At 39.0% G+C, this 14,031-nt stretch overlaps 1 protein-coding gene across 1 annotated transcript in view; it reads left to right on the top strand.

Annotated features, from left to right (window-relative positions):
• LOC111144745 (ryanodine receptor 2) overlaps window positions 1-14,031 on the top strand; it is a 549,385-nt gene that overhangs the window by 287,952 nt on the left and 247,402 nt on the right. Inside the window, 2 exon segments of the mRNA XM_022499183.1 lie at window positions 10,579-10,787; window positions 12,841-13,015. Of these exon segments, the coding sequence (XP_022354891.1) occupies window positions 10,579-10,787; window positions 12,841-13,015 (384 nt within the window).

Consider the following 14,031-nt stretch of genomic DNA (forward strand, 5'->3'; position numbering starts at 1 on the left):
CATTAACCCTCAGTTTGTTTTGTGAGATTAAGAGTCACTTATGGTTTGTCTCCCTCCCAATCCCATCTGAGAATTGACATCTTAACAGTGTTTAGTCTACCAGTTCACAAACGTGGCATAGCTTTCCTTTTCTTTTCTTTTCTTTTTTTTTTTTTTTTTTTTGTCGTCTTTAGTTTGTCTCCAACTTTCAGAGTAGAGGTCTTGCCCATTATTTTATAGAGGCATCTGATATTTTGGAAATATCATAAATTAAATTAGTTTTCACTTCATTTCATCTTCCAGTTGTTCACTGTGAATATGAGAAACACTATTAGTATGTACATACTATTATAATTATATCATGTGGTCTGGCAGAATTCAACTTACTTTTTTTCTTTCTTTTTGTCTTTTTCTGTATACAAAGTGTATACAGTTTTCTACCCACATAACCATGATGTTTTCCCCTCCCCCCCCCCAGTATTTTACTTTTTCCTTTATAATTATCATGCTTATTTTGTCTTTTGACTTAGTGAACTGGTTAAGACTTAAAGTGTTTAATAGTAGTGGTGAGAGAGGTTATCCTGCCTTCACTTCATAGTGAAACATCAAGACTTTTCCCTTTAAGACCGGGAACAAGGAAAATATCACACATATTAGAGTGATGCCAGTGGTGATCAAGGATTAAGAAAAAGGAAAAAAAAAGCAATAAAGGAGACTTATACAGACCAACAGAATAATATGAACTGAGTAGTGGAGTCTCTGTTGGAGCTCCCAACACATATTCATACACATACACACCCTCTCCCACACAGACATATATGAACACACACACACATACACGAACACCCCAAAAAGTAAAACGAAAAGTCAGATTAGAAAACATTCTGGCATCGGAGCTGGTTAAAATCACGATGGTACATTCATACGATACGATATTATGAAGGTGTTAAGTACAATGAAATGCTGACAGGAAACACTCTCAAGTGTTTCATATTAAGGTTAAAGAGCAAAGTCGTGAAGTCTGCAAAGAGCGTGGTACTATTCTCGTTATAACAAAGAATATATGTAAACACTTGCACATGCACAGACGGACTGCGAATAGACAGAAAACAATGGTAACAGTGATTGCTTCCAGGAAGCATAGCTAGATAGCCAGCAGACAGCTGTGGGAGGGAAGATTTACATTTTGCCACATATCATTTCTTTTAAATTTTATACTCTATTTGCATTACCCATTCAAACAAACAAAAGAAATGCACTGTTAAAAAAATTATGGTTGATATCCAAGAAAGGAAGTGCATTTTACCCTGTACAAGGACATGTGCAGTATATGCCAGAAAAAATAGTGATGGTTATATTTTAAAGACATTATCAGTCAAAGGCATAGGTTGTGTCAGTTACATCTGATGTCTTCACTTTTAGGGATAACCGTATTCCCTGGATACCGCATAAGATGTTGCCTTTATGATGTATAATTTTACATTATTGTAAAATTATATATGTATGATGTATAATTTTGTCTTCTTCATACCCTTGTGAGGCAATGTATTGCTACCTTGCAGTTACCTACTTTCTTGTTGCTTATGTGAATTTCAAGAAGGGAAGGAGTTCATATTTATAAAATCCTTGTTTGGGTTTCATGTTACTTCCATATTTCAAGTCATCCTCCTTTCCATTTGCCTTTAATACATAGTTATGCCTAGTTCTGGAGATTAAAAATGAGTAAAACTGTTTTTGCCCACAGGTAGCTTTCAGGGGAGGCAAGGAAGAGAGATTAAATTGTCAACACCACTCTATGGTGTAAGCATTAATCGTCAAGTGTCACAGCACAGAGGGCTTAACTCAGCTTGCTGATGTCCGAGTGGTCTTCGTAGAAGTATGTTGGTTGTCTATTGCTGTGTAACAAATTTCGCCCCTAAAACTTAATGACTTAATGAACATTGTTATCTCAAAATTGCCATGGTTTGGAATTTGAGAGTGGATTAGGTAGTTCTGGCCTGTGGTCTCTCTTGAGGTTGCTCTCAAGTTGCTCAGGGAATCGGTTATCTAAAGACGTCAGTGGGGCTGGAGGATTTGCTTCTAGGAAAGCTCATTTGCATAATTGTTGGCCAAAGGATTCAGTTTCTGTCTGGCTCTTAGTAAGAGGCCCAAGCTCCTTGCCAGTAGACCACCTCAGAGAAATGCTTGAGTGCCTTCACACAGCAGCTGACTTCCCCCAGGGTAAATAAGAGATAGTGTGAGGGGGAGGCATCAGTGCCCATTACAATTACTTCTGCCATATTCTGTTTGTTACATGTGAATCAGTAAAGCAGCCCACACTCAAGCCCACACTTTTTGAAAGGCAATGTGACAAAATATTTGAAGACATGTTTTAAAACCACCTACTTTACCTGCTTAAAAGTAGGTAAAGCTAGGGGAAAATATAGAAGGATGAATAGGAATCAACCAGGTTCCATGTATTCCAAGAGAATGACATGTCTAAATGCTTAGAGCCACAAGGGAGCATTGCATATGGGGATTTCAGCTTGGTGTGGCTAATGTAGAGTTTGAGAAGTGGCAGAAAATGAAGTAGAGGAGGCAGAGATTGAAAAAAAAATTAAGTTTTTTTTCTATTAAAAAAATTAATCTAGTGACTCTTGGGAGAATGGGTTGAAGGTGAACATAAGTGGAAGTGAGGACAACAGTTTGGCAGCGATAAAAGAAGTGTAGATGAGGAGTGTTGAAGTTCTGAGCTTAGGCAATGTTGTGCACAGAGAGAACAGGACAAAATCATTTGACTTGTAGAGGTAGAATTCACAGAAGGACAAAGGGGTATCAGGGATGGTGTCTGGGCTGGTTGATGTCAAGGACTTCCACGTTCACAGGGAACACAGGAGTCAGAGCAGGTAGAGATGGATGTTGGGGAGATGCCAAGTTTGACTTTACACACGTTGAGTTTGGGGCGCCTGAGTGACTCTGTCAGTTAGACGTCCGAGTCTTGATTTCGGTTCAGATCATGATCTCAGAGTTGTGTTGTACATGGAGCCTGCTTGAGATTCTTCCTCTCCCTCTATCCTTCCCCCCTCCTCCCTCTCTCTCTCTCTCTTTCTCTCTCTCTTCCTCTCTTAAAAAAATAAAAGTAAAATAAACATGTTGAGTTTGAAATGCATGCGAGACACTAGACAGAGCTACCTACTACCCATAGGTAAATATAAAGCGGAGACTGTCTGCTAGAGAGGAAGAAAGGGTTAAAGAGTTTGTTTATTTATTTATTTTTTAAATGGGAGACATTTGGACATTTTTATATGCTAAGGGAAAGAACCAGCAGAAAGTAGGAGGTTGAAGATAAAGAAAAGGAGCTGGACAAAATGGAGCGTCTGGGAGGGTGGGGGGTGAATTCAGAGCATGGAGGAAGGGACTGGCCTAATATAATAGGGAGAACACCTGCTCCCCTAAGTTTGGTAAAAGAGGTAAGGATTGAAGGGAATGTAGAAACCTGTGTTCATGGAAAGTCAGGATGAAGCCCAGGGAATTCTTGCTACACGGGTCCTATTTTCTGTTGAAAGATAAAATGAGCTTATTTGCTAAGGGGGCAGCAGCAGGAGAGGGCTGGACTGTGTTGGAAGCCTTGAAGAGAACAACGAAGATTTGCCGAATGTAGAATTCTAGGTTGGCTTTTCTTCTTTTCCCTTCACTATACATGTCCTCCCTCTGCCTTCTGGCCTCCCGTGTTTTCTGATGAGACACTGGCTGTTACTCTTATTGAAGATCCTTGTATGGGATGTGTAGCTTCTGTCTTGGTCCTTTCAAGATTGTCTTCCAGTAATTTGATTACAATATGTCTAGAGTTTGCCCTACTTGGATTTTGTTGAGCTTCGTGGAACTGTAAATGTATGTTAGTCATCAAATTTGGAGAATTGTCATTGTTTCTCTAAATATTCTTTCTGCCCTTTTCTTTTCTTCTCCTGCTGAGATGTCCATTATATGTGTGTTGGCACTCTTGATTGTGTCCCACAGGCCTCTGAGGCTGTTCATTTTTTCATTCCTTTTCCCCCCAGTTTTTCATACTTGGTAATCTCAGTGGATCTATTCAGTTTCATTGATTCTGTCCTTTGTTAGCTTAAACCTATAGGTGAGCCCCTCTAGTAGACTCTTATTTTCAGTTATTGTACCTTTCCAGAACTCCTATTTAGTTCTTTTCTATAATCTCAGTTTCTTTATTGATATTCTCTATTTGGGTGAGACATCGTTCTAATACTTTCCTTTTGTTCTTTAGACATGATTTGTTTAGTTCTTTGAACACATTTAAAGTAGCTAATGAAAAACCTTTGTTTAGTATCAGGGACAATTTCTGATTTCATTTTTTCCCCTGTGGGATTCATACTTTGTCTCTTTGCATGAGCTTCTTAACTAGTTTTGCACACTTATTTTTTCTTTTTTATGTGTGGCCCTGGGAGTCTCTGTTTCTTTAGCCTCATAGTCAACTAGGGATTGGGCAGGGACTTCCTTAAATGTCTGGCACTTGAAGTCTCCCAGTCTTTGTTAAGGGAGGGGCTTTGTGTGCCTGTTGGGACGTGCCTCCAACATATCACCAGGCACCTTCACTTACTGCAGAGCCTTAAGGTATCCCAGTGGTGAGAACTTACGGACTTCTCAGGTCTTTCCTAAACACACACACACACACATACACACACGTGCGCACGCGCACCTGGACATGAATGTGGCATTCTGGATTCCAGGATTGCACTGGAACTTTTCACAACCCACATGGACATGTCATTTGTCAGTTATTCTTTTTCAGTTTTTGGTCATCTTAATGTTTGCCTCACTGCCTAAGTAGCTGTCGTGTTAAAAAAAATTGCCTCTGATGATTGTCAACAAATGACTTGGGGAAATGATTGTTTGCTCTGGGCAAACAAAGGTCCAATAAAGAGAAGCCTTGCAAATGGGATTTTCCAAGAACTACCATTAAGGGAAAATAATGATAGTTACCTGTGAATGAGCTTTGGAGGAATTCTTCTTCTCATCTCAGCATCTAGGTGGCTGATTTTCACTGTAATGGAGAAGCTGTTGGTTTTCAATGTGCCATGTAGCTAGAGAGAAGAGGATAGTACCAAAGCAAGTTAAAACCCCAGTAAGCCTGCTGTCCTTACAAATGTTCGTCCACTTTGATCAAATAATGTCCCAGCTTGTTGCCAGACTTTGGCTAATTTCCAGAACTCTGAAAGTTGATTTTGATGATTTTTTTCCAGTGTTCTCATTGGTTTTATAGAGGAAGCTTTTTGGAGGTCTTTACCCTGCTGATGACACTCAACAATAAAAACTAGAAATAGCTGTTTTGTGGGCTGTAACAGAGAGCTAGTTGCGAACAGATAAAAAGATTGCAGAGAAACATTAATGGTCCCATTTCTGTTGGAGACCATGAGCTTGTCTAGTAGTGGTGCCAATCTGTCATGTGCCTACGCTTTGCACAGCAAGCTCAGCAGAGCAAATATAGATGTTGAGGAGAATGAAGAACCTGAAATCAGACAAAGCTTGGGGTTGACAGCAAATAAGGAGAAGAGAAATAGGGCAGAAGAAATCAAAAGCTATCTAGATAAGAAGGGAAGCCTAGGAAGAAGTTAATGTATTCCAGGAGTGAATGTGTTTGTGCAGGAAATGAGGAAACTAGGAGGGAAAAGTAGTGATCAGAGGATGGCATGGTTTCTGAAAGTTAGGAATCTAGAGAAAACCATTGGTTGTTGATTGGCGAGGTTGTCTCCCGAAGTTCCATGAGCAACAGGCTAGTGTAGTATACTCCACAGTGAAGGCTGAGTCCTGTTTCTTGTCCACCATGTGTTCCCGTATACAGTAGAATGCCTTCCTCGTAGTAGCGATTTGACTGTTCTTTATGGAAAATACATAAAAAAATTATTTTCTAATTGAAGGAATCAGTAAGGGGAGAAAATTACATTTGAGTTAGGCATTGAAGGGATCAAAATGTCAATAAGTAGAAAATAGATGAGGCAGAGCATTTCCACCAGAGGGAAAATATATCTGATGTAATTAAGTGTAGAAAGAGTTGAGGGAAGATTGGTAGTCTAGTTGGGATAAATTATGAGCTACAAGTTGGGAGAAAACACTGCTGGTTGAAGGTGAAGGATTAGGACAAAATATGGAATATCTTGAAAGCCCAGCTAAGAAATGTGGATAAATTTGCGCAAGGAATTCTAGCCCCAGGAAGTTTTAAAGCAAAAGCTTGATGTGTGATCACAGTTTCCAATAGCGATATAACTATGGCAACAGTGGGAAGGAACAGATTGGAGGGGGAGAATGCTCGGAGGTAGAGAGACCAGTTGGGAGGCTTTAGAAAATTTGTGATTTTTCAGAACAAGGATGGTGAATGTGGAAATTAAAAGATAGATGTGAGAGATTATGGAATAAAGCAAAATACATCTGGTGATCCCTGAGATAAGATTAAAGACATAACCGGCTGTGCTGTCCTTGCTGACATTAAAAAAAATGTTAAGGGCTTACAGTTTTGATAACATTGCATCTAGCTCTGTGTACTTAAATCAGGGTAATAATTTATTTTCTATTTATCACCTGAATGCCTTTATTACATATTACATATTAATACATATTACACCTTGAATATGAACTCAGTATGTGAAACGTACTATCTTTGGAGTAGTGTTCTAAATAACATTTTAAAACATTTGAAAAACTAAGTTATTCTTACTCTACAGCTTTATCAAGGTTTGACTTGTTTGATTAGAAATAATACCAGGAAGTTGAAAAGATGACTGGTTAGTATCAATAATTTTAAAAATTATTATGTAAGCACACCTGAAGGATTTTAGATATTTTAAAAAATTTTTAGATATGTATAAACTTTTTTATTTTATTATTTTATTTTATGAAATTTTATAAATTTTAAACATATCTAAAATTTTTTAAAAAGATTAGCCTGCTTTCCTTCATAGCTTAGTATAAGTAACTTTCATTTTTGGATCTTGACCGCCCCCTAGTGGTAAGTATCTTTTTAAAAGTAGGGTTTGGAGTACAGCATGTATGGACGCTTTAGGTCCCATTTCGTTCTTCATTGGTGTGTGCCCTCTTAGTGCCAGGATCCCTGGGGTTCTGGGAACACAGGATTTTATCAGGCTTTACTGTTTATCTAAGATGGTTTGTTAAAGGCACACTTCCTGAATTTCTTCTTTGAGTATCAGTATTCTTGATAAAATTCACCAGGAATACATCTGCTAATGGTTCATTTTTTTAAAATGTCAATTATTATTATGTTCTTTATAACAATATAAGAAAATCATCTATACATACTTACATGAGCTATAATCACCTACCAAACTTATATGAATATGTTTAAAATTAAGGAAAGCATATTTGGGGGAGAGCTCTATGCCTTTGAGACTAACACTGCCCATTAGGTATATGCCTGGGCTCCTACATCCAGGCTCAGGAAAGCCTTTGTTCCTAGTTTCATTCTCACAGGTACTTAAAGAGCACCTCCTTTGTGTCCAGCAGATCGATGCTACAGGGTATGCAAAAGAAATTGTTACAGATTGCCTGGGATCTTTGTGTGTGTATGTGACTTCTGTAGATCCAGATTTCCATTTAATAATAATTAGTATTTTATCAGAAAATGGAATGCTAAACTGTTGTTTCTTGCAACCATGATTGTAAGCTGCTCTAAAGTAATGTAAAAAATAAAGACTTGGGAACCATGAATCCTATAGACATTTGGAGGAAGTCCATGGAGGTTACAAGTCCCTTGCATAATGGTGTCTATGAATGATGTGTACATTTCCAGTTCAGGTTGAGTCTTATCAATGAGAGTAAGAATAATGCGGCAGCTAAGGTCAGGGAAAAAAAAAAAACAAAGTCTAAGAAATTCCGCATTGTTACCTGTGATTGACGCACATTTTTCCATATGCTGCCCCTTATTTTCATTATCTGTATGTAGAGATAATTCATGGTAAATCTTATGACCAAGAGAAATTTATAGTGGCTTTGAAGGAAGTCATCTGTTACATTTTTATGCCAAATTTGCCTTCCAACATATTTGATTTAAGCTCATATTAAAATTTGTTTGCTGTCCTTGAAAACACTATGCATGTGAGTGGGGTCCTTTGGCCTGGGAACAGAGAGAGGGAAAAAAGAACCTATGGGTTTTTTAGTATTTAGTTTTCTAAAGAACAGAATATTTTATCCTTAGAAAATTGGGAGTTTGATTTATTAGTGCATTCTAGAATATAATGTATGATTTTCAACTGTAAATGTTGACATAATTAAAATTACAGATAACTACATGAGAGCTTTTATCTTTCATTAAAATTAACTTCCAAAAGTCCATGTGGGTCATGGTTCAATATTCAATTGAAGGTTGCAACCATGACTTAAGGAAATAATGGATCAGCATGCCATTACTTCAGGAAATATTACAACGGAAAATTTGACTTCAATTTTTTTACTATTGTAATATTTAGAATTGCTTTTTTTTTTTTTTTTTAAAGTAGGCTTCACACCCAATGTGGGGCTTGAACTCATAACTTTGAGATGAAGCATCATGTGGTCTACTGTTAGCCAGCCAGGTGCCGCTAGACTATTTTTTTTTTTTTTTTTTTTAGAACTTTTAAAAAATATTTATTTATTTATTTATTTGACACAGAGGCAGAGAGGCAGGCGGGGGGGGGGGGGCGGGAAGCAGGCTCCCCGCTGAGCAGAGAGCTGGATGAGGGGCTTGATCCCAGGACCTTGAGATCATGACCTGAGCCGAAGGCAGAGGCTTAACCCACTGAGCCACCCAAGCACCCCTAGACTATTTTCTTAATAGCCATAACCACCTCTATCATAAAATCTGATAATATTTTTTTCCTCAAAAAGCAGTTTGCTCTCCTATCTCTCAAAAATCATTGTTACTAAGTAACAGACATGAGAGTTTTTCTGTCCTTCACCATAGAGATGTTTCTCATTCAGGCTCCTATCCATCCCCAACTGCAATGTATGAGAAGCAAACTTTTTTCTCTTCAGAGGATTTCGTACATGCAGCGTGCTCCATATACTATTATGAATGTCTGTTTTTAAACTATTAGTGCATTTATTTTTCAGCAAGATGTTTGAGTGTATAGCATGATGTGTGTGTGTGTGTGTGTGTGTGTGTGCGCGCACGCGCACGCATGCAAGGGTGGCATTGGGATTTGAGGCTGTCGCTGCTGGAGACACAATTGCTTGGAGCAGACTTGTTGGTTGGGGTGTGCATGGGTGTGTAACTGGAAGGGGAACCTGGGACAACAAAGTGTTGCTTATTCAGAAGCTTAACCCAGCTTTTGAAAGATTTATCAAGAGTTAGAGTTCACCTGTATGTCCTGCAATCAACAGAAACATCTTAGTCCTTTGTTTCTTCTCTTTTCTTTTTCTTTTTCTTTTTTTTTTTTTTTAGTCCTTTGTTTCTTAATGCCACCCTGATCTTCAGTAGATGATCTGGCTATGTGTTTATTGGTGCCCTTGAAAGCTTATTGGAATTATTTTTATAGTTCTTGTTTGTTCATATCAAATCAGTGGTTAAGCAGATATTAAACTTCTATTATTTATAAGATCTTTCCCAGCTCCTAAAAGGAGCGCTCATGAGAACTAATATTTAACCAGGACCTGTTGATTCTGTGCCTGCTGTTGGAGGCAGAGTGGAAAGGACACAGGCTGTTGCATGAGGCAGCTTTAGAATTCTTCCATTTGTTCCTTGTGTGACTTTGATCAGTGTCACCTAAATGTTCTCTTCTGTCTAACCCAGATCTGAGCTGAGCTGTCGGTATATCCTTTGATGTATCAGCTCAGTGAGCCCTTGTCCTCATGCCCTGTGATTTCCTAGGGGCTTATGTTCATATGGCTGTCCTGGCACCAGGCCCCTTGGTCTGAGGTTTTGTGTTTCTGGCATTTCTAACCCATGTGCATCTTATTTTTACAAATACGTCTACTCTCCCCCCACTTAGCACCACACTAGTCCTTGATGTTGAGTTGACCCTTTTCTTTTTCCCCCAAAACTTAAACACAACATTTGTATGTTTAGCACATTAGGGTGAAGGTGTGAGACATTACCAGAGCTTTGCCCTTAGTCATCCTGTCTGGAGAATTAGTCAGTGGTTACCCTTCTCTGCTATTTATCTCTTTACCTTGTTGCTTTCTCTCTCCTCCTCACCTTCTAGCTGCTTCTTCCTTCTCCCTCGCCCCCAAATGTCTCTTCATTTCTTGGGCAGAACAGTTCAGATCTCTTTCATGGGCTTCTTCCCATCCCTGCCCTCAAGTTCATCTCACATCCCACTGCCAAACCACCAAGAGGCTGGGAGGTTTCTCCTGCAGTTAGTTCCCTCTCCTCCCTTGCACCGTTACTGAGGTTTGGCAACCCTTCTCTCCACTGGAAGCCCTGTGCTTTCCCTTTCTCCAAGCTGGTTCCATGATTTGGTGTCTGATCAGGTATATGAAAACATTTCACAAAATGTGAGCCAGGGTAAGAAAGACCGGATGGTTGCCATCATCCCTGGAAGTTTAATAGAGATGCTATGTGATGTCCTCCCTCCTCCTTCAGTTTCCCATCCAGTGACCCCCAGGATCTCTTTTCCTTCACAGCTGCCAGAGCGGAAGTGTGTAGCGGCACTGGGGAGCGGTTCCGAATCTTCCGAGCTGAGAAGACCTACGCTGTCAAGGCAGGAAGGTGGTATTTTGAATTCGAGGCAGTCACTGCTGGCGACATGAGGGTTGGCTGGAGCAGGCCAGGTTGTCAGCCTGATCAAGAGCTTGGCTCCGACGAACGTGCCTTTGCTTTTGATGGCTTCAAGGTGAGCAGACTGTGCTGAGCACCAGACGCCAAAGTTCGTAGATTCCTGATTCTGTAGGCTGAGGTCTCCTGGGGCGGGTACACCTGTGTGTGCCTTCCTTACCATTGCTCCTTTGGGGAGGACTGCAAAATTAGGACTTTCTGGAGCACAAACCCGGTAAAAAAAAGTCCTAGGGAAACTCTTGTCCTTGTAATCTCAAAACATTCCCCCCCATCCCTGTGGTGAAATTCAAGAAGTAAAACGTTGCTTCTCCATTGTTACCAAAAAAAAAAATGAATCCTCTTTGTCCTAAGTGTTAAAAATGCGTATGCTAACAAAGTGCATACACTTTGACACAGGCAATTCCGTAGAAGGAATTTATCTTCAAGCAATAATAAATGGTAGGTACACACATTTAATAGCCTTAAGAACGCTTGAGACAATGTTGTTTAAAATCACAAAAAGTTTTCATTTTCAGTATTAGTAATTTTTCTTAAGGTCTTAGGGTTTTTTTTAAGGAAGCTGGTCAGGTGCTTGTTTTATTATTTACTTAGACATTATATAAATGTTTAAAAATTATTTTATGTGTATAAAATATTTTAAAATATGTATATATGAATCTAGCTACAGTAGGATAATGATAGCCATTTTTGATTGATAAAATTATATTTTATTCCTCTAATTTTTATTCTCTTATCTTCTTTGTGAATTTGCATTCCTTCTCATATGAAGGGGAAAAGTTACTTTTAATTAAAAAAGGAAATTAGCATAAATAAGCAATTATAAGAGATTTGACATTTATACATATCTCATGTACTGAGGTATGCGTGTGTGGGAAAGCATTTCTAGGCTAGAAGTTAATATTGTGTCTTCTAGAATAACTGACCTACTTTGTTTTTGAAACACCACATTTCCTGAGCCTGTTTTTCACTTCATATGGAAAATTCAACATCTTTTGATATGTAATTCACTGGAATAGATTTTTTTAAAAGTATAGTGTATTTTGCTTGGGAATAATCATATCATTTCTTTGCATTGATGACTCTACCCCCTTACATATTAATTCATGGTGGAGGCGATTCTTAAGAGGAAAAATGAGCAGATATATTTGACAAAATAAACAACTAATTGTGTACCCATAAGTCAGTGGACTATATTTAGAGATTCAAAAGTCACATTATCAAAACTATGTTTGAGATGTATTTCTAATACGAGATTTCACTTATGTGTACAAGACGTTGGCGTGTATATTTAATTTTTGACTCATTATTTAGGTAAATATCTTTTAGGTTTGATTTGAAGCTTTTTTCGGTTTTGATATATACTGAAATGCCTCAAGATTTCTATTCTGTTAATCTATCAGTGCCATTGGTTCCAAGGAATGGAATTTGTTTTGAAATAGATGAAAATTAGAATGTCATTTTCATTGATAAGTTCTCAGCTTCGTTCTCTACTCACAGTTCTTTGTGTTTTGGGAAATAGAGAAAAACAACCCATATCCTGGGATGCATTCATTTTAGTGTGAAAAATTAATTTCTAAAAACTTAGAGTTTTTTTTTTAAATAGAAAGTATGTTGGGTTAGGTTGTTTTCTTTTTTTAAGATTTTATTTATTTATTTGACAGACGGAGATCACAAGTAGGCAGAGAAACAGGCAGAGAGAGAGGAGGAAGCAGGCTCCCTGCTGAGCAGAGAGCCCAATGCTGATGCTGGGCTTGATTCCAGGACCCTGGGATCATGATCTGAGCCGAAGGCAGAGGCTTTAACCCACTGAGCCACCCAGGAGCCCCTTGGGTTAGATTTTTAAATTAATTGTTTCTCAAAATTATGAAATGACATTTGGTCTTCCCTCAAAATTCAGTAACATATGATATTAGTATGAGGGATTCAGAATTGCTAGGCACCTCCACACCAGCTAGGGCATTATGCCACACTGATGTGTGCAGTAGAACTCAGTCCTTCCTCCTGCTGCATTCATAGAAGGAGCTGCAGTGAATCATGCCCGCAGTGTTGGTTGGGTGGGTGGGTCCTGTTCTCCTGGCTTTTCCCGTGACAGGTGACTCTTCTGTCCCTAGGCCCAACGGTGGCACCAGGGTAATGAGCATTATGGGCGCTCTTGGCAAGCTGGCGATGTTGTGGGATGTATGGTTGACATGACAGAGCACACCATGATGTTCACGCTGAATGGCGAAATCCTTCTTGATGATTCGGGCTCAGAACTGGCGTTCAAGGACTTTGATGTTGGCGATGGTAAGTGTTCTGCATTTGGCATTGCTTTCAGGTTCTCAGCATGAATGGAGCGAGCATTTGCTCTCATGCTTCATAACCAGCCATCTTTGAGGGTGAGTGGCAGATGAGTTGCCGCTGTAAATTGCAAGGTTGCCATATGGCTTATTTGATCAAACACCCTTGAAATTGCTTTAGCAGAAACGCTACCTCCACTACTTAGCTAGGATTTCAAAAAGGTAGAAATGGCTTTTATGCATGTGAATAAGAAAATAAATGCCAGGCAAAAGGACAGTTTTCCACAAATGTGAAATTTTCCCTTAGAACTTCCGTGTATAATCAGCGGCTGATGGCTCCTTTCGTTCATTCATTTCACAGAAATGTAATGAGAACCTATCACGGGTCAGGCCCTCTGCTGGATGCTGAGATGACAGAGATTAATAAAACATTGTCCTATTTTTGTGTAGATTGCAGTATACCAAGGGAAGTCAGCACTAGAGTGCTTTCTGTTGAGTAGAGAAGCTCTAAATTGATGAACATTCTGTGGAAACGCAGTGCAGGGCTCTGAGATGACCTTGAGCAGGGTTGTAAAGGGAAGGTGAAAGCCCTTTGTGAAACAAATGAAGAATGGAAGAGGTTTTTTTCATTGGAGTTACACTTCCAGGAAGGTGGCCACTGGCCTCTTGGGGTTATTTGAATTCACATTAGTTGAAATGAAAGAATGCTAAAATTTAGTTTCCTAGAGACATTCTTTTTCAAGTACTCAGTGCCCACCTGTGGCTACTGGTACCTCCTCCCCTAGCACGCAGCACCGATGGCTACCACTTAGAGTGCCACAGAAAGTTGTATTCGATGGTGTTACTCCAGAGCATGTAATTAAGACAGTACAAAAATACATTATAAAAAAATGAACAAAACATATAAATGTGTCATTTTAAAATGAACACATTTTTTTTTTTTTTCCCAAAATCGCTTTGGTGGGTGGTTCCTGGGTGGCTCAGTTGGTTAAACAACCAACTGTTGATTTCGGTCGGCTCAGT

The sequence above is a fragment of the Enhydra lutris genome, unplaced genomic scaffold (genome assembly GCF_002288905.1).
Source record: "Enhydra lutris kenyoni isolate GAN:26980312 unplaced genomic scaffold, ASM228890v2 scaffoldscaffold12, whole genome shotgun sequence".
Lineage (NCBI taxonomy): Eukaryota > Metazoa > Chordata > Mammalia > Carnivora > Mustelidae > Enhydra > Enhydra lutris.